Source organism: Choloepus didactylus, chromosome 22, assembly GCF_015220235.1.
Source record: "Choloepus didactylus isolate mChoDid1 chromosome 22, mChoDid1.pri, whole genome shotgun sequence".
NCBI classification, from domain to species: Eukaryota; Metazoa; Chordata; class Mammalia; order Pilosa; family Megalonychidae; genus Choloepus; species Choloepus didactylus.
In genome coordinates this window covers 10,993,744-11,014,777 of record NC_051328.1, presented here as the reverse complement: position 1 = coordinate 11,014,777, position 21,034 = coordinate 10,993,744, and the positions used below count along the sequence as shown (strand labels likewise).

At 49.3% G+C, this 21,034-nt stretch overlaps 1 protein-coding gene across 1 annotated transcript in view; it reads left to right on the top strand.

Annotated features, from left to right (window-relative positions):
• CES1 (carboxylesterase 1) overlaps positions 1-21,034 on the top strand; it is a 37,700-nt gene that overhangs the window by 4,682 nt on the left and 11,984 nt on the right. Inside the window, exons 2-6 of the mRNA XM_037815616.1 lie at positions 10,002-10,206; positions 12,755-12,899; positions 15,363-15,496; positions 17,155-17,308; positions 18,782-18,886. Coding sequence (XP_037671544.1) covers positions 10,002-10,206; positions 12,755-12,899; positions 15,363-15,496; positions 17,155-17,308; positions 18,782-18,886 — 743 coding nt within the window. The remainder of the gene's footprint in view (positions 1-10,001; positions 10,207-12,754; positions 12,900-15,362; positions 15,497-17,154; positions 17,309-18,781; positions 18,887-21,034) is intronic.

Genomic DNA, 21,034 nt, shown 5'->3' with positions numbered 1-21,034 from the left:
ATTGAAAAAATCAAAATGGATCTCAGGGATACAATAGATAAAATAAAACATCCAAACTTAAGACTCATTGGTGTCCCAGAAGGGGAAGAGAAGGGTAAATGTCTAGAAAGAGTATTCAAAGAAATTGTTGGGGAAAACTTCCCAAACTTTCTACCCAATATAAATACACAAAGCATAAATGCCCAGCGAACTCCAAATAGAATAAATCCAAATAAACCCACTCCGAGACATATTCTGATCAGACTCTCAAATACTGAAGAGAAGGAGCAAGTTCGGAAAGCAGCAAGAGAAAAGCAATTCACCACATACAAAGGAAACAACATAAGACTAAGTTGTGACTACTCAGCGGCCACCATGGAGGAGAGAAGGCAGTGGCATGACATATTTAAAATTCTGAGAGAGAAAACTTTCCAACCAAGAATACTTTATCCAGCAAAACTCTCCTTCAAATTTGAGGGAGAGCTTAAATTTTTCACAGACAAACAAATGCTGAGAGACTTTGCCAATAAAAGACCTGCCCTACTTCAGATACTAAAAGGAGCCCTATCAATAGAGAAACAAAGAAAGGAAAAAGAGATATAGAGAATTTTAACAGACATATATAGAACCTTACATCCCAAATCACCAGGACACTCATTTTCCTCTAGTGATCATGGATCTTTCTCCAGAAGGGACCATAAGCTGGGACATAAAACAAGCCTCAATAAATTAAAAAAAAAATTGAATATACTCAAAGCACATTCTCCAACCACAATGGAATACAAATAGAAGTCAATAATTTTTGAATTGTAACTCCACTATTTACTTCCTACATGATATAATGGGGAGTTAAGAAATGAGTGTAGTGTTGCTGTTTGAGGTGAAGGGTAATTTCTAGTAATGGATGGTGGGAAAGAGCATTACAACATTCTAAAGGTGATTAATCCCACTAATGGAATGCTAGGGAGGGGGTGGACTGGGAAGATTTAGGCTGTATATATATTTCTACAATTGAAAAAAAAAAAAAGACAATCTAAATAGATGACAATTGAATGTCAAGGATGAACTTGGATGGGATTGGAGGATGAGGACAGGAGGCTCAAAGGGACACAATTGAGACATAAGGAAAAGGAAATATAGAATGTAAACTTTGTATCATTGTTGAATCTCTTGTACTTCTTAGCCGTGCTTAATGGGATTGCATAAAAGAATGTTCTTGTTCATGGGAAGTGTATATGTGAATTATAATGTTTGTTCATGGGTGTGTGCAGCTAGCTCTCATGTTCAGAACACAGAGCAATAGATGATGGATGATAGATAGGGAGGGAGGGAGGGAGGGAAAGAAATAGCGATGTGACAGCATGTTAAAGTTGGTGGATTGGGCTATCGGGGGAGGGGGGTCAGGGTATGATGGAGTTCTGTGTACAGGGTTAGTATTGTTTTTGCAACTGTTCCTATAACTTTGAATTTATTTCAAAATAAAAAAAAATGTTGACTCGTAGTGTTGGTATAGTACATTTGTTACTGTTTATGCAAGAATGTTGAAATATTACTAACTGTAGTATATAGTTTGCAATAGGTATATAGTTCTTCCCTATATGTCCCTCTATTATTTACTTTTAGTTGTATTGTCATACATTTGTTCTGGTTCATGGAAAAGTTTTCTAATATTTGTACAGTTAATCATGGACATTGCCCACCATAGGATTCAGTTTTATACATTCCCATCTTTTGACCTCCAACTTTCCTTCCGGTGACATATATGACTCTGAGCTTCCTCTTTCCACCTCATTCATGTGCCATACAGCACTGTTAGTTATTCTTACATCTTGCTACCGACACCTCTGTTCGTTTCCAAACATTTAAGTTCATCCTAGTTGAACATTCTGCTCATACTAAGCAACCACTCCCCATTTTTAAGCCTCATCCTGTATCTTAGTACCTGATATATCATGTCTATAAGTTTACATATTATAACTAGTTCTTATCTGCGGTCGTCTACAATGGGGGGGGGGTGGCGGCCGGTTGCTAAATCCTCGGCTCTCGGGATTGTTCGGAGGGTACCGGCGGCGGGGGCTCTTTCCCGGAGGCGAGGGCGAGGCGGGGGACTGGGCCCGGTCCCCGGCGGAGGCGTGCAAGGTGTGGAGGGCGGCGAGAAGGAACAGGCGGGACACGTTTCTTTAAAGGTGAAGAAGCCAAGCCAAGCCAGTTTATTAGGGGTGAGCACAGGTTATATAGGCTGGCATAGAGGGCGGGGGTTGTTACAAGCCAATGCTGAGGGGATAAAGGCTAGGATTGGTTCTGAGAGGGTGCGGAGGTTGTTTGAAAAGGGGCGGGAGTTGCTCTGGCAGCGGTGTCTGGCAACAATGTATGCGCACTGGTGGTGATGGGAGTTGCACTGGCAACGGGGAGTGTCCGGGCAAGATAAGGGGGTGGGGAAAAGGCGGTTCCCTCCGGCAAGCCTAACGGTGGTATTTTGGGTGAGGAAATGGGGCCTGCCTCCGGCCTCACTTTCCCAGGCCTGGGGGGCTGTGGAGGGCGCTGTCACCCGTGCCCACCACCCTCCCCAGGGGCGGATCCAGTCCCCTGGCCCAGGCCCGCCAAGTTGAAGCACGTAATCAGTGTCCCGCATTTCCCCCTTCTTTTCAAATTGAAGGAAGAAGCTTACCGGAGAGGTCCGCTAAGGGATGAGGGATGGGGGAGGCCAGGGAGGGGAAAAGGGGTTGACGGTGGCTCAGCGAGGCTGGAGCTTGACGTTGGTGTGGCGCCCGGGCGCTTGACAGGGGCCTCGCTGCTTGCAGGACGGACGAGGGTGGCGATGCTGTGGAGGGTTAGCTTCTTCAGTGGAGGCAAGTTGTTGATACTGGACTTGCACAAATGATGAGAGGACAGCATTGGTATTGGCCTGGCTTTTAGCAAGTTGGCGAAGTCTGCGGATAACCCAGGGTCCTAGGGTGAGAGCTAGAATAATTATTAGTAGAGGGCCTATGAGGGGGAGGAGGTAAGGGAGGAGGGAGGTAAAGATGTGGGACCAATAGCTGGCAGCTTCACGGTCCCTTTTGCGCTGTTCTAGTCCCTCTCGGACTTTCTTTAGGCTGTCTTCGGCGAGACCCGTGGAATTGGCATAAACACAGCATTCTTCTCCTAGGGTGGCGCAAAGGCCTCCTTCTTTGAGGAGAAGAAGGTCGAGACCTCGGCGGTTTTGGAGCACTACCTCAGAGAGGGAGTTAACAGAATTTTTAAGATGGGAAATAGCGTTTTGTAGGTGACGAATGTCCTCGTCAACAGCTGCCCGGAGGTGAGTTAGGGCGGAACCTTGACTGGCTAGCGCAGCGGTTCCGGTGCCAGCGCCTGCAAGACCTAAGAGGGAGGCGATCGTGAGGGCGGTGATTGGCTCTCGCTTTTGTAGAGGGGCAGGAGCTGCAGTTCTTTCCAGACGGAGGAAGAAGTCTTCCTCGCTGTGGTATAGGACCCTAGGGATAAGGACAATGAGGAGGCAAGTTTCATTAGTTGTATTGAGGGTTTGCACATTAAGGCAGGGGGTAAGTCCTGTAGAGGAGCAGAGCCATTGGGAGGAGTGGGGAATAAGAAACTTGGCAGAGCTGCTGGGAGATGAGTAGTTGGCACAAGCTGTGAGGTTGGGAGAGTTACTTGAGCGAGGGCGGACACACTTTCCTGTAAAGGAGACTGAATGAAAGGTTAGGGGGACAGCAGAGGTATTTCAATTGCATTCCGAGGGGCTGTCCTCTGTGTTTTCTGAAAAGGAGAGGTTGGAGGCAATTGGCTCATACAGGGGGGAGGAAGTGGAGAGGCAAAGCCAACAAGAGGAGGTAAGATAGGGGTGGGAGGAATTCACTGAGGTGAAGGCCACTTGGATAAGGTCGAGGAGGGGAGAGGAGTAACGAGAGGGGGGCAGAAAAGGTTGGGGTGGTGGTGTTGGCGATGCGTTGTTTGCAGCTGAGGTGCGGCTGGAGGGCTGTGGAAAAAGGGGTTTCACTCGGACTGGGGTCCAGGTTCAGGTGTACTGTTGTCATCTGGTGCACTAGGTTGCGGAGACGACGGCGTTCTCGTCTCGTTAGACGCGTGGTTGCTGGTGGCGGGCCGGATTGCCCTTCCTGGGATCCAGATTGGTTGTGCTGCATCATCTGGGAAAACACAAGCAAACCCGCGCCCCTGGGCGAGGAGTGGGGAGGGACCCTTCCAGGCATTATTCTCTGGGTCCTTCCAGTAAACCATCGGGGCCTGGGTGGGCCTATACGAGGGCCCCCAATGTTTATGTAGGGGCGAAAGCCCTTCCTTATTGAATGTGAGTAGATTAAGGTGAATAAGGGCTGCTATGATAAGGTCCCCTGGAGTTGCCTGGGGGAGCATTGCCCTTTCTTTTTCAATTTGTGTTTTTAAGCGGCGATGGACTGCTTCCACAATGGCTTGCCCCTGTGGATTATAGGGGATGCCGAAATGATGGGTGATGTTATATAACTGAAGAAAGGCCGCAAAGGAGGCACTGCGATAGGCAGGCCCATTGTCCGTTTTTAGGTCCCAGGGGACTCCCATGAAGAGAATTCCTTGTCTTAGGGCCTTGATACAGTGTTTGGCCGTTTCCCCGGCAAGGGGGACTGCATAACACATGGCCGAGAAGGTGTCAATTATTACATGCACATATTTGAGGCGTCCAAAGGACGGAACGTGAGTTACATCCATTTGCCATCTAGAATTGGGTTTTAGGCCTCGTGGGTTGACTCCCTGAGGTTGCAGGGGGCCAAGCGGCGCAAAGGGCGCACAAGTTGCACAATTGCGGACAAGATGTTTACAGGTATCTAGGGGGAGGCCACATAGATGATGTAACGACGTAGCCGAAAAGTGAAACCTGGAATGCAATAACTTGGCCTGGTTAACAGCATCCCCCGGAGGGGCTGCCGTGTGGGTTAGCATAGCTTGGGTATTCTGAGTTGAGACCGCTTGGTCTACTATACTATTGCCATTAGCCAGGGGCCCCGGAAGGCCTGAGTGACTACGAATGTGGCTAATGAACCAAGGATCCTGTCGATGCTCCAGGATGCTTCTGAGGTTAGAAAGTGCTTTATCAATGGCCGAGTCTCCTGGGAAAAAGGTGGAAAACGCGAGGACTTGGCAGACCTGATACGTGTAGAGGCTGTCTGTGAAAAGGTTTACTGGGTGGTTGCAGTGGGCGTTTATCGCGTATGATACCGCCAGAATTTCCCCCACTTGGACTGAATGAAGGTTGACATAACTGAATAGGCGGGGTTCCGGGTGGTCCTGGGAATAAGAGAGGAAGGCGAAACGGGTTTTGGAGGCGTCAGTGAAGACGGTAGTGGCACCCGGGATGGGTGCAGAGGAGGGGAAAGGATGGAAGGGGCTGCGGAAGGAAAGCTTGGCGAGCCCCTGTAACAGTCAATGGCTAGGATAATGGCAGCTGAATTCCCCCTGAAATCATTCTAAGAGGATTTGCATGTCCGGGTTATCACGTATAAGCAGGCGGGTTTGGCCTGCGTCCAGGGGCCAAACAATTTTTTCCGGCGGCTCTCCAAATACATGAACAGCCAGAGTGACTAGATCTGAAGGTAGGCTGATCCAGAGCCGCACTGCGGGGCAAATTTTCCTAAGCCGGCTTTTAGCAGGGTGCACCCAAAGCAGAGGGCCTGGCACGGGAGTGGGGGCAGGGGCAGCGCTGTCCTAAGGGTTGCCTTGAGGTGTAGAAGGCAGCCAGGGGTTGTTAGTCGTCAGGGTGGGAGGAGTAGCGGCAACTGCCGGTAGCAGCTCCGAGGGGGAGCTTGTCGAAGGGGGAGGCGGAAGTGGGAGGCCCCAAGCGTCGCAAGATGGCGGCGCGGTAGGCGTGGCTAAGACACAAGATGGTGGACTAGCTCCGCCCTGTGAAAGGGCGGGGCTTAAGGCATAAGATGGCAGACTAGCTCCGCCCTGTGAAAGGGCGGGGCTTAAGGCATAAGATGGCGGACTAGCTCCGCCCTGTGAAAGGGCGAGGTCTAAGGCATAAGATGGTGGACTAGCTCCGCCCTGTGAAAGGGCGGGGTAAAGCGCATGCGGTTTCCGGCCCAGCTTAGGGCTGACGTCATCACTAGAGCACTTCCTCCCCTCAGTGGAAGAAGAAGGAGGAAGCTCGCCATTTTGGAGCAGTCTGGGGGGGCGGTTGCAAAGAGGCACACGGCGCCAAACAAAGAAACAAAGACACAAAGGACTACAGCAAAGTAATGGAGGGGAAGAGGGAGAGCTACTGGAGGAAGAGTGTCAGGAGGAATGGGGGACATAGGAAGAGAAGAGGAAAGGCAGTCGGGGGCAATAGCCGGGTTAATATGGGAAAGGAGGAGCGGCCCGGGCGCGGAGCGGCGAGGGAGAGGCGGCTCCGGACGTGGAGCGGCGAGGGAGAGGCGGCTCCGCGGGGTGGCGAGGGAGAGGCGGCCCTTACCTTGCAGGCGAGGAGAAGGGGAGTTGGAGAGGCGTCCGGGCGAGCGGGTGGTTTACTGGACCGCTGCGTGGAGAGGACCTGCCCCACGTTGGGCGCCAGTTGCGGTCGTCTACAATGGGGGGGGGGGTGGCAGCCGGTTGCTAAATCCTCGGCTCTCGGGATTGTTCGGAGGGTACCGGCGGCGGGGGCTCTTTCCCGGAGGCGAGGGCGAGGCGGGGGACTGGGCCCGGTCCCCGGCGGAGGCGTGCAAGGTGTGGAGGGCGGCGAGAAGGAACAGGCGGGACACGTTTCTTTAAAGGTGAAGAAGCCAAGCCAAGCCAGTTTATTAGGGGTGAGCACAGGTTATATAGGCTGGCATAGAGGGCGGGGGTTGTTACAAGCCAATGCTGAGGGGATAAAGGCTAGGATTGGTTCTGAGAGGGTGCGGAGGTTAGGATTGGTTCTAAGAGGGCACGGAGGTTGTTTGAAAAGGGGCGGGAGTTGCTCTGGCAACGGTGTCTGGCAACAATGTATGCGCACTGGTGGTGATGGGAGTTGCACTGGCAATGGGGAGTGTCCGGGCAAGATAAGGGGGTGGGGAAAAGGCGGTTCCCTCCGGCAAGCCTCCCCTAACGGTGGTATTTTGGGTGAGGAAATGGGGCCTGCCTCCGGCCTCACTTTCCCAGGCCTGGGGGGCTGTGGAGGGCGCTGTCACCTGTGCCCACCACCCTCCCCAGGGGCAGATCCGGTCCCCTGGCCCAGGCCCGCCAAGTTGAAGCACGTAATCAGTGTCCCGCACTTATCAGTGAGATCCTGCAATACCTGTCCTTATGTGTCTGGCTTATTTCACTCAGTACACTGCCCTTGAGGTTTTGTCATCAACCCATTTTTTTTTAAGATGGTTTTGTTCAAATGTGATACATTCCGTCCTAAGTAAACAATCAATGGTTCTCTGTATGGTCACATATTTATGTGTTGACCACCTTCATCACTATCTATATAAGAACATCTACATTTCTTCCACAAGGCAGGAGGGAGAGTCAAAGAAGGTAGAGAGGCAAAAGAAAGAGGAAAAAAAAAATGACAGCTAGGAAGTAGCAAAAGGAAAAGTAACCTTAAATCAAAGTAGAGTAAAGAGTCAGACACCACCACCAATGTCAAGTGTCCAACATGCCTCCCCTATCCCCCCCTCATATCTGCATTTACCTTGGTATATCGCCTTTGTTACATTAAAGGAAGCATAATACAATGATTCTATTAGTTACAGTCTCTAGTTTATGCTGATTGCATCCCTCCCCCAATGCCTCCCCATTTTTAACTCCTTGTAAGGTTGATATTTGCTTGCTCTCCCTCATAAAAGAATATATTTGTACATTTTATCACAATTGTTGAACACTCTAGATTTCACCAAGTTACACAGTCCCAGTCTTTATCTTTCCTCCTTTCTTTGGGTGTCTCACATGCTCCCAACCCTCCTCTCCCAACCGCACTCACAGTCATCTTTGTTCAGTGTACCCACATTGCTGTGCCACCATCTCCCAAAATTGTGTTTCAAACCACGCACTCCTGTCTTCTCCTATCACTCTGTAGTGCTCCCTTTAGTATTTCCTGTAGGGCGGGTGTCTTGTTCACAAAGTCTCTCGTTGTCTGTTTGTCGGAAAATATTTTGAGCTCTCCCTCATATTTGAAGGACAGCTTTGCTGGATATAGGATTCTTGGTTGGCAGTTTTTCTCTTTCAGTATCTTAAATATTATCACACCACTTCCTTCTTGCCTCCATGGTTTCTGCTGAGAGATCTGCACACAGTCTTATTAAGCTTCCTTTGTATGTGATGGATTACTTTTCTCTTGCTGCTTTCAGGATTCTCTCTTTGTCTTTGACATTTGATAATCTGATTATTAAGTGTCTTGGCGTAGGCCTATTCATATCTATTCTGTTTGGAGTACGCTGCGCTTCTTGGATCTGTAATTTTATGTCTTTCATGAGAGATGGGAAATCTTCATTGATTATTTCCTCTATTATTGCCTCTGCCCCTTTTCCCTTCTCTTCTCCTTCTGGGACACCAATGATATATACATTCTTGTACTTTGTTTCATCTTTAAGTTCCCGGAGACGTTGCTCATATTTTTTCATACTTTTCTCCATCTGCTCCTTTGTGTGTAGACTTTCAGGTGTTTTGTTCTCCAGTTCTTGAGTGTTTTCTTCTGCCTCTTGAGATCTGCTGTTGTATGTTTCCATTGTGTCTTTCATCTCTTGTGTTGTGCCTTTCATTTCCATAGATTCTACTAGTTGTTTTTTTGAACTTTCAATTTCTGCCTTATATATGCCCAGTGTTTTCTTTACAGCCTCTATCTCTTTTGTGAAATATTCTCTAAACTTTTTGAATTGATTTAGCATTAGTTGTTTAAATTCCTATATCTCAGTTGAAGTGTACGTTTGTTCCTTTGATGGGCCATAGCTTCGTTTTTCTTAGTGTAGGTTGTAGTTTTCTGTTGTCTAGGCATCTGACCTCCTAGGCCACCCCAATCAGGTTTTCCCAGATAAGAACAGGCTCAGGTCACAGAAGGAGGTAATATTCAGTATCTGGTTTCCCTGATGGTTTTTTTTAGAGGATTGAGACACCTGTGCTTTTCTGCCCGGCAGATGCACCTGTCAGCCTGTCACCGCCTGTGTAAGAGGGTGTGCCCTGTGGCTCTCCTTCCCCAGGCTTTGGGGTCTGGTTCCAGAAAGGCAGGCAGTAGAGCTTGGCCCCTCCCTTTCTTCTTGGGAAGCTATGCCCCCTCCAGAGAGGTCAACTGCGTATCAGTAAGTTCTTTGTTTCTCTGAGTCTGCTGATCAAAGTGTTTTGATTTTAAAATGTCTGAGGCTGTCTTTACTGCAAAGGGTTGTGGGCTGAAAATGGCTGAGGTTTTCTCCACAGAGAGAGAAAGGGACAGAAAAACTCCCAGGTTCACCCGTCAGCCAGAGATAGCACCCGATCCTCTGGGCTCCCCGTCCTGAGACAGATATGTCCTCCGACTCTCCCAAGGTCAGTTGTCACCAAAAGCCTCTGTTTGCTTGTTGAGGATTCGCTGTCTGTATTGAGCGGTTAACATTAAAACCCCAGTTGGGGCTCGGCTGAGAGAGGGCTGCTCTCTAGCACTGTGAGGCTTCCATGAGGGAGGGGCTCTCAGTTCTCGGCTCTCAGCACAGGTCCACAGTTTTACTTACAGATTTTATGCTGTGATCTCGGGCATTCCTCCCAATTCAGGTTGGTGGGTGATCAGTGGGCAGTCACGTTTGTCTCCCCACAGTTATTCCAGGTTATTTACTAGTTTTTTGGTCATTTATGAATTGTTCCCGGGGGGACTAACAGTCTTCCAGTCCTCTCTATGCCACCATCTGGCATGTGTTTTTAACCTGATGCTTTTGTATCTCCAATTCTGATATACTCTTTAAAAAAACAGCTCTATGAGTTAGGAAGGAAAGTTATTCTCGTTCCTATTTTACACAAGAAGAAACCAAGGCTTTGGTGACTTGTAGAAAATGGCAAACCCACCTGGCATCCAGGCCAAACCTTTCATGTCTGATGCAAACTCGTTTCCTCTCTGTGTCCACCAGGGCACCTGTCCTCACCGCCCGTGGTGAACACCGTGCATGGCAAAGTCCTGGGGAAGTTCGTCAGCTTAGAAGGATTTGCACAGCCCGTGGCCGTTTTCCTGGGAGTCCCTTTTGCCAAGCCCCCTCTTGGATCCTTGAGGTTTGCCCCACCACAGCCTGCAGAGCCCTGGAGCTTCGTGAAGAACACCACCTCTTACCCTCCTTCGTAAGTTGGCAAGGGGTGGCTTCGGCATCTTTTAGGAAGAGTTTGTCTCAAAGTGATGCAGGAGAAAGCCAAGGCAATCCCTCCAATTGGCTTCTAGTTTGTTCTGGAATCCTCAAGGCAACTAGATCCTCAGCAATATTATTGATCATAATTACTGAACATCTATCGCGTGCCAGGAGTGTTCTAGGTTCCTGGGATCTTTAAATGGCTAAAACAAAGATCCCTGCCTTCACGGAGCTTGCATTTTAGGAAGGGAGGCAAATGGTAAACACCATGCATGTTAATAAGTAGATTATGTAATATGTTAGAAGGTGATAAATGCTTTGGAAAAAAAGAGAGAAACAGGGTGAGCAGATAAAGGAGTCAGAGGTTCTGACCCTAATTATTCTCCTATCTTGAACCATGGAGTGGTTGGGGGGTAGGGGGAGGAGAAGGTGGGAAGGGGGCTGTGTTGACCAGGTTTCTCTAATCCCAGCTGACTGCTCATGAGCAGAGCAATGGTCACCCTGGCCAGGATACACACAAAATAAATAAATAAATAAAAATAAAAATTAAAAAACAAAAAACAACTCAGCTCTCCCAACTGGCCTCACAGCTGCCCTCAGACAACCACCTGCATCCCTTCAAGCCTTGTCTGTCTCTTCTGGGGGCTGCCAGTGCCCACCCTCTTGCTGCCTTGTTTTTACTTTTACCTTTATTATATATATATTTTTAAAAATATTTACTGTTTTTATTTCCTGATTATAAATGTAATACATATTCATTACAGAAAAGTTAGAAAATACAAAATTAATGTAAGAAAACTAAAATCATATACAATTCCACTACCCAGAGAGAACTGCTATTAATATTTTTGAATTTGCTGTTCCACACTTTTTCTATCATGTTCTTTCTCCTTTAAAATACAGGTAATTCGGCTGCCTGTTCTGCTCACTTATAAATATATCATGAGCATCGTTCTGTGTCACTAAATAGCACAGTCTGCATTACTGGGTGTTTGAGCGATAACTGGTTTATCCAGTTTCTTGTTTGGAGAAGTACATTGTTCTTTTGTGTTCTTGATGATATAAGTAGCACTGTGATGAACATCCTGTAGCTAAATCTTTATGCACACAATATTTCTGAAGGACGTGTTCCAAGGAACAACATTTCACAGTCAAAGAGGGTGCACCTTTTCTTAGCTTTCCCTCCAAATATGTTCCAAGTACCCTCTATTAATACATGAAATTATCCATTCACAAGACCCTTGCCAATGCTCAGGGTTATTTAAAAAAAAAAGAGTTGTGGTTCTTGGATAGGCAAAATAATAATTATTATAATTATTATGTATGTAATTTTGCTATTTATTCTGCAGTTATCTGAATACTAGTGGAATTGAACTCTCTCCCCCCTTTTTGACATTAGAAGTTCTTCTGTTATGAATATCATGCCCATTGCTTGTGGTGATGTGGGGAGCCGTGACCCAGGATGGAAATCAGAAAGTCGTCTTTGCTGGTTTAGCCTCTCCCGCTGGTCAGCTGTGTAATCCTGAAACTTCAGTGCCTCTCTTACCTTATCTACATACTGGGGGCAGTGACACCTGCCTTGTAGATGTCTGGGCACATTGAGATCTGGGAGTGTTGCTTATGAAATACTTAGAGATATAGCCTTGATCTTCCTGGCTGTGTGGCCCTGGGCAGGTTCTCTAATCTCTCTTTGTCTCAGCTTCCTCATCCATAAAATGGAGATAATTGCAGAACCCATGCCATGGGGCTGATCTGAGGATTGAGTGAGTTGAACTGAAAGGAGTACTTTAAAAAGTGCCTGACACACCAGGAGAACTTAATACACGTTAACAATTATAATTATGGTCTATGCTGGATCATCAGGACCGCTCACAGGGCTGGGGATGGCACTTGCATGGGCAGGTTGGTGGTGGAAACTGAGCATGGCAGGGCTGCAGGAGCCTTATAGAAATCACATGGTGGATTGGAGCACACAGCAGGGATTCACCTGAGGTCACCCAGCATTTAGCAGCTGAGCGGCACTAAAATGCAGTTCACCAGGGGTTGCCCCTAAACTATCTCAACCCGACCTGTCTCAGGCCCCAAAAGCTCACCATTTGAGTGACTTCTCATGGTTTATGGAAGTCTCCTGTGGACTAGAACACGGTTACCTTGTGGAGGAAGAGAGCTGGGCCGAGTCCAGGGTACACGGGAAAGGGTCAGCTCCCATGACAGGTCAGCAGGTGCAGGGCCCGCCCCTCCTCTCCTGCCCCACCTCCTTTGACAAAGGACATCCCAGAGGCTCAGGGAAGGGGAGATGCCGAGGCCTTCTCACCATACGTGTCCTGGGATGCCTTCGTGAGTCCCTGCCACCCCTCCCTCCTCTTCTGGGCTCCCCACAGAGCCCCCACTCCCCACCCATTCCAGTGTCTTGGAGTCTGGTAATAAGTCTGCCATTTACAGGCTTAAACCTCCCTGTCCCAGGCTGGCTGGACTTCAGGGGGCATCTCCAAGCTTAGACCCAGTGGAACCTCACCAACTCTTCTTTCCCTCTCCCCTCCCAGGTGCTCCCAAAATGTCATGGCTGGGCAGGTGCTCTCGGAACTCTTTACCAACAGACAGAAGGACATTCCCGTCCAGTTTTCTGAAGACTGCCTTTACCTAAATATTTACACTCCTGCTGACCTGACGAAGAAAAGCAGGCTGCCAGTAAGCAGTGAGAGCTAGGGGTCTAGGCTGGTGAGACTCAGTTCTCCAGGATCCTCTGGTGGAGAAAGGGAGGGGTGAAGGTAGCCCGGGAGAGGGTGTTGCAAGGTGAGGGCATTCCGTGCCAAGGGCCCCGGGGCGTCCTTTTTCCACCACACCAGACTGCATGACCACGGGAGACTCAACAAATTTTCCATGCCTCGGTTCCCCCCCAGTGGCATATGGCACTGGGGGAGTTGGCTGCATCTGTAATGCACATTGGAATTTTTCCAAGTTCGTTTATGCTAATAGGAGGACAAGAATGATCACTCTAAGTTGCTGGATTGCAAATCTGATACCAGAGCAGCTAAGACATAATTGCAAATACAGTTAGAACTGGAAGGAATCTTCTAGATAAGCAAACAACTCTCCAAGCCTTTCTTTACAAAGGGAGAAGCTGAGTTCCAGAGAGGAGAAGGGAGGTCGTACAGTGAGCTGGCAGCAGGAGAAAACAGGTCTCCAGGAGTTCAAACCCCAACTAGGAAACCAAGCACATTGTGCAGCCTTTCCTCAGTGCGCAGAGATGGGCTGTGACTGTGTTACATAATGGGCAGGGCATGGGAATGGAACCTGGGGCAACGTAAGTTGCACTTTACCTTTGGACTTCAGTTCAGGGTTTTATTATGGCTAATTTCCCTTCTAAATTTTCTCTGGCACAGGCTGATGCTCCAGTGAGTTAGCATTTCTGAAATAAACAGAAGCCCAGAGATGGGGCCCCCTGCTGGGACTTAGAACCCACAAGGGCCACTGGGGAAAGGGAGGTGACCCCTGGAGTGGTGGAGGGAGGGATTAGCACCAACCAGCCTCCCAGGGCTGCCCTTGCATGGTGTCCAGGGATAGCGGTAGGTGTCTTTGAACTTATACCCACAAGCTGGCCCTACATGTGCCTTGTAAGGCCAAGCAGGTGGGGACAAAGTTTCATGCATTCATTTTGCCTTCCTTCCATTATGTACTCGGTGCATAATATATTGTAGTTAGGACTGGGGTGAGGGGAAAGGAGGAACCTAACCCCCTTGGCGTGCTATATCTGTCTTCAAGCATCTACCTGGGCTGGACAGACATATTGCTCACCAGGTTTTGGGCTCAGGCTTCACTTGGAGATGATGATAAACTCAGCCCCTATCCTGGAGGTGGGTGGTGATCAGAGGTGTTGGAGAAGCAGGGGCTCTGGAGGCAGACAGCACCTGAGTCAGGGTCACGGGTTCTAGAGCCACAGAGTCAGGGAACAAAGCCTGGCTCTGCCTCCTACTAGTTGAGAGACTCGGGCAATTTCTTAACTTTTCTAAGCCTCAGTTTCCTCTAAATAGGAATAATCCCATATGAGCAGAGCATTAATGCTGGATACAAATCCTTTATCTCAGTGCCTGATGAATACACAAAGCAGGTGCTCATTAAACACTAGCATTGAAGGGAGGGTCTTACTCCCACCCCCACAGCAGACTCATTGTGCTGTGGCCATCGGCTGCAGTGTGCTGGGCAACTGGACATGTGGACTCTGGAGCCAGACTGCCTGGGTTCCAGTCCCTTTCTCCCCCTTACTAGCTGCATGACCTCGGGCAAGGCAAGTGCCTCTGCTTTCCTATCTGGTAAATGGGATGATATCAGTACCTACCTCATAGATGATTTATTGAGTATTAAATGATTTGCAATGCTTGGAACAGTACCTGGCCCAAATGTGTGTTATGAGAGTGTCTGTTATTTTTCTTACGCACAGTATTGTTATTTTAGCCACTCCCACTTTTCCCCTGCTGTGTGAGCTCTTTAAATGCAAGAACCTTGAATTGTGAATTAGTTCCTTCATTCTTAGCACAGTCCTGGTGTATGGTAGGTTCTCAGTTAATATTACTCAAATGATTGAAGATTTCTTGGAGGAAGTGGCTTTTTGGTTGGGCTTTGGAGGCTGGGTGAGATTTGGGAATGCAGAGGAGACAGAGGGAAGGCATATGGGGAAGAGATACTATCCAGAGCTTGTGTGCATCTTGGGGTAATAATCATTCACTCAGAAGTTTAATTCACCCCAAGAGTTAAATCGGAGGCAGCTGAAATACAGGGGCTGCCCCATGTAGTCTCTGCTAAGCTAGACAGGTAGTCCGGGCATGAGGATGATGGGAGTGTTGGGGAGAACATGTGTCCTGAGCTTTGGCTGGTTCCTTGGCAATGTCTATGGCATAAGGAGCCAGGGAAGGAGGTGGCACGTGGGGCTGGAGAGAGAGGCAGGGGCATTGGGTGGGGTGGTGGCTGGGCTCCAGCTGGGAGAAAGGGGGAGGAGGGTGAGTGCCTGCTCCAGCCTGGCAAGGGACTGGTGGACTTTGGGCCATGGTCTCCTTGGGTTGGAGCCAAGAGGAAGGCTGCCAAACCAGGCAACCTCTTGAAGTCCCTCTCAGCTCTGTTTCCCAAAACCAATGTTGTTGTTTCCTCCCTGCCCAGGTGATGGTATGGATCCACGGAGGTGGTCTCTTGGTGGGTGGGGCATCAACCTATGATGGGTTGGCCCTCTCTGCCCATGAAAATGTGGTGGTAGTGACCATTCAGTACCGCCTGGGGATCTGGGGATTCTTCAGGTAAGATATTGGACTCTCCCCACTGCACACTGGCTCTGGCCATGTCAGCCCCCAGGGAGACCTTTGCCAAGTTCCTTAGTAAGCAGTCAAGTCCCTTCATAAGTTGGCCCCACCTACCTTCTCATTCTCCAGTCACACTGGTCTGGTCCACTTACTTCAGATCATTTGCATGTGCTGTTCCCATTGCCTGGAATGCCTACTGTAGCAGACAAACTCCTATTCATCCTTCAAGGCCCAGCTCAAATGTTACCTCCTCTGAGGTTTCTACCCCCACACTCCACCAGACTGGCCCCATCTGGGTCACCAACCACCCTTCAGCCCCCGGACCAGCTTTACATGCTCTCGCGGCAGCACCGACGCAGACGAGCGCCCACGCTTTTTGGAAATGCTCATTTTCTGGGTTTCTGGCTCCTCTCACGCCCCTGGCTGTTCTTCTCAACCCCTTCACTGGACCGTCCTCCCCTTCCACCCTCCAGCCTCCATCCTCAGGCCTCTGCTCACCTTCATCCACCAAATCCCCAAGTGATCTTTCCAGTCTCACTGTTTTCTAGCCCCAACCTCTCCCTGAAACCCAGATGCTCATGTCGAACTGCCTCTTCCATTGCCCTGGGTGTCTAAAGGGCACCCCAAACTCAAAATGGACACACTCAACCCTTGGCTGCCACTATCTCTTCCCTCCAGCACTCCTGATTCTCTCCCTCAGCTGCCACTTTCTCAGTTGGTGGACATCCTTCCAGTTGCTTGGGACAGAAGCCTTGTGGTCAGCCTCAATGCCTCTCTTTTTCTCACCCCACCGCCCCATCCACTCTGCAAGCAAATCCTCTTGGCTTTACCTTTAAAATACATGCAGACACCAACTTCTTCCTTGCACCCATGCTAATCAAAACCCTCTAAGCTCTTGCCTGGATCACTATAATAACTACCTACATCTCCCTGCTACTTTTGTGCTTCAGCTGGACCCACAAGTAGATACAATGAACCTTTAAAGACATTGAATCGTGTCATTCCCCTGCACAAAACCCTGCAATGGCTTCTCATGTTACTTACAATAATACCCAAAGTCCTTACCAAGGCCCACGGGGCCCTCTCCAGCCATCTCTCCTACCACTCACTCGCTTGAACACGGAGCCCCAGGGCCTTTGTTTGCATTTGCTTTTCCTTCTGCCCAGAGTTCCCATCCTGTACACTTGCAAGGCTCACGTGCTCATTTTGTTCAGGTCTCTGTTCAAATGCCACTGTCTCAAGAGGTTTCTGGCCACGCTTCCTGAAATAGCACCCCACTTCCCCACTTCTGCCCTTTCCCTTACCCTGTTTTATTCTTCTTCAAAGCACTTTCACCACCTGGCATTATATTTTATATTTATCTGTTTATTTATAGTCTGCAATGCCAAGTCTACGCAGTAAGAAACTTGGCCTGTTTTGTTCTCTGCTATGTTCCCAGCACTTAGAACAGTGTCTGGCACATAGTAGATGCTCATAAATATTTGCTGGATGAATGAACTTCAAGTCCAACAACAGAAAGAAGCTATAGAAATGGAAGTTGGGTAAAGACCCCTGTGTCAAGGATGTGGAGGCCCAGTTTTATTCCGGAAGGCCCGCCTACGAGCCCTGCCGTGGGGTCTCTGCTCCCCAGCTCCACTCTGTTCTCTCGCTCACAGCACAGGGGACGAACACGGCCCAGGCAACTGGGGGCACTTGGACCAGGTGGCTGCACTGCACTGGGTCCAGGAGAACATCGCCAACTTTGGAGGGAACCCAGGCTCTGTGACCATTTTTGGAGAGTCAGCGGGAGGTGAAAGTGTCTCTGTTCTTGTAAGTGTCCCTGGCACCAGGCCCCATACCCAGCCTTGGAGCAGCTGCTGCTGGAGCCCTTTGGAGACCGGCCAATCCAGCCGTGGGCTCTTTTCCTTGCAACACCAGGAGTTAGGGCTGACCCTGCCCTCCACACAGCGTCAGATGGTGGAGAGCTCGTGACCAGACATGCCTTGGCCGCTGGGAAGCTCAGAGCTCAGCTTAGCACCCTGGGACCAGAAGGGTCTCCAGCCACATCTGACAGCAATGATCTTTCTCCTCTCCTAGCTTGGTTACACACTCTTTCTCTGTCCTAATTTTTGTAAATTAGGACTTACCTCACTTCTCTTGGGAAGTAGGGATAGGTATAGATAAGAGGGGGCAAGGAAAATAGAGCCGGTCAGTGTCATTGTATCAAGGGCAGTGGAACACAGAGGATGAGTCAGGAGCCCCCTCTGAGGTGGTCTGATGGCTCCCCATGCTGAAGCAGGAGGACACAGTCTCTGGGGCTAGGGATGAAGGGGGTAAGTGGAGGAAGATGAGAGGGAGGAGGGACGGGGAGGTGAAACAGGGAGGAATGGGGCAAGGCATGTGGGACACAGACAAAACCTGGGGGCGTGGCTGTCTGGCTGGCATGGCACTGGGACTGGGGCAACACTGGAGGAGGCGAAAATGGAAAGCCAGATCAGAAGGGGTGCCGGCAGCCATTAAGAAACCCTCCTGCTGCCTCACGGTTCAGCGGAGGGTCAGTGCTAATACTGTATTTTTAAAACATGTATTGGTTTCATAGTTGAATGCTCAGAGGAAAATCTTTTTATATATTTTTAAGTGGAGAAAAAGGAAAAGCCCAGAGAAGAAAAAAGTCATGTATCATCCCACCACCTAAGGATATGCATTGTGGATATTTTGACATGTATTTTTCTAGTCTTTTCTCATGACTTTCTCTCTCTCTCTTTTGTTTTTAAACCAACAAAAACTTTCCTTAGCCTTACAGATTCTTACATGTTATTTTTTATGATTGCGTAGTATTCCATGGTAAGAATGAAAATTCATTTGTTTCACCAGTATCATAATCTTGCACATGGGTTATTGCCAATGTTTTGCTATTAAGAATGGTACAACGTGAACACACTTAGACATCTTTGCAGGCAGGCCTCTGTGACCATTTTTCTTCAGATAAATCGTGAGTAATGGAAATGCTGTATCAGAAATGTGTCTTGAAAGTGGTGTAGAAATTACCAAGCAGCCCTTCAGAATACTCCAGATTGCTTATTGTCAGGGTGTGCCACTCGCTTCTATCCTGGCCCTCGCTCCATGCTCCTGGCTGTGCCCCCTGAGGCTCACAGCCCAGGACGGGCGAGGGCTGCCAAGGAGCCGGGGTGTCCCTGGAGCCACAAGGTCTGTGAGCTCCGATGGAGGGTGCTTTGGACAAACAAGCGTGTCATTGACCCTGCCCTGGGAGCATAAGCTCTCCTGTCTCCACTCCCCTCCCAGGTTCTCTCTCCTCTGGCCAAGAACCTCTTCCACCGGGCCATTTCTCAGAGTGGTGTGGCCCTCACAACTGCTCTGGTCAAGAAAGAAGTCAAGTCTATGGCTAAGGTAGGTCTCCCATTGGGCAGCTCCGCTTGCTTGGAATCTCAGGGCTCTTTCCTGCTGTAGGATCCAGCTGTCACCCTCAGAGAATCCCGGAAGTGAGAATGGCTGAGCGGGAGGGACAATGCGTCCCCTCACCTGACCTCCTTCTTTCACAGCGGAGCAGACTGGGGCAGGGAAGGGACGTTGTTCCCGAGGTCGCGGAGTGATGGGCGCAGCGCTGGGACTCAGGCTCGCGTCTCCGGAGACCAGTGCAGTGTGCTGTCCGCTGACCAAACTCTGCAAGTGTGCCAAGGCGGAACGCCAGGCAGGAGTGGCCGGGGACTGTGGTCGTGTCTCGTCTCTCTCAGCGTCTGGCGGACCCCCTTGTAGGATGTGGGGCTGGAGCAATTCCTTGCTGACCGCCTTGCCTGGAGATTGGGTCCTGGAGGAATTGGTTCATCCTTTCAACGAATGGTTTTTTGAACCTCCTGTGTGCCAGACACCTAGCAGCCTCATCAAGCTCCCACTTCAATGGAGGAGGCAGATAAATTATTACACAAATTATTACATGTCAGCTGTGACAGGGGGCATAAAGGCGAGATACCTGATGTAAAAACAGAATCCAACAGGAGCCTTTAGTGTATAGGGGGACGGTTATCAGGAAAGGCATCTTTGAAAAGATGATGGACAAGTAGGAATCACAAGGGTGAGCAGTAATTTACTTGATGAGAAAAGAATATTCCAGAGAGAAGAACAGCTTGTGCAAATGTCCTGTGGTGGGCAGAAGGCTCTTGAGTGTGAGGGACTGAGAGAAGGCTGCTGTGGCCAGAGAAGGGAGAGCAGGGGGTCCTGGAGGGAGCTAAGGGCAGGGATGTTGGCAGGGGCTGTATGGGACCCTGTAATGACTCTGTCTTTATCTAGAGAGTGGTGGAGAGTCCAGGGAAAGACTGATCAGCAGCACTGGCTCTGCTGAGGGGACCCAGTGGAGTTAGTGACGTGCAGGCTTAGCTAGGGCAGTGAGAGCTGATTGTGGGAGAGTGATGGAGGCAGCACCCAGACTGAAAGGGGCTGAGAAGCAGGAGGGGAGAAAATGGACACACAATGTACGGACACATTTTTTGGGAATTTTTTTTCAGAATCCCCTTATGTCAAGAAGGGGGAGCTTAATTTAAGCAGAGGTGGCAGGGATGGGGCTGGCTTCATGAACAAACAGGAACCAAACGGAAGGAAATCCAAGACTCTCTGGCTTTTGCTTTCATTCTTGCACTCTCTCTCTCTCCCTTTCCCTGTCTCTCTTCCTCACCCCTACGTCTTCCTGTGCTTTCTCTGGATTCAACAAATACATGCAGAGCCTTGATTCTGTGCCAGGCTCTGGGCTAGGTTCTGGGAAGCAGCGTGCACCCAGGTGGCCCCGCTGACACAGAGCCTGCCTTCCATCCATCTGCTGCTTCTCCTGGCTAGGATCCCACCCCCAAAACAAACCTGTTCCTGAGCCTAAAAGCTCCCCTCTGGCTCCAGAGAGAGGTCAGGCTTTCTCCTCTGTCTTCAGAAACGAGACTTTTCCTGTTAGAAGTGCTCAGATCCCTTAAGAAATAGCCTCACTGTCCAGCTTTGTTTAGACGCTCACTCTGTCCCAAACGTGGCTGGGAGGGTGGGCTTCTTACACGGGGCTGTCAGGAGTCACTGAGGGAGCCACGTGGCCCGGAGGAAGGGACCGTCCTCAGAAAAGCTGGGGATGAAGGTGGGCTCGGCAGACAGACCCCCAGCGTCCAAGACAGGCTAAAGTGAGCCTCTTCTTCAACAGGCTTTATTTTTTACTTTTTTTTTTTTTTTTTTTAAAGAGGCTTTGGGATTAATCGGTGCCACCTCAGTGGCTTGCCCTAGGTGAGGGATGGGCCATTTTTGGCTTACCACCTACCTTTATATGGCCCCTGAGGTTTTAGAATGATTTTTCCCTTTTTAAATGATTGAAAACAAAATCAAAAGAAAAATAATCTTTCATGACCCATGAAAATAAGAAAATCAGATTTCAGTGTTCATAAAGTTTTATTGGAACACAGCCTTGCCCATTCATTTACATATCCTCCAGGGCTGCTTCTCATTACAGCAGCAGAGTTGAGTAGCTGTAACAGAGACCATATGGTCTGCAAAACCTTAAATATTTACCGTTTG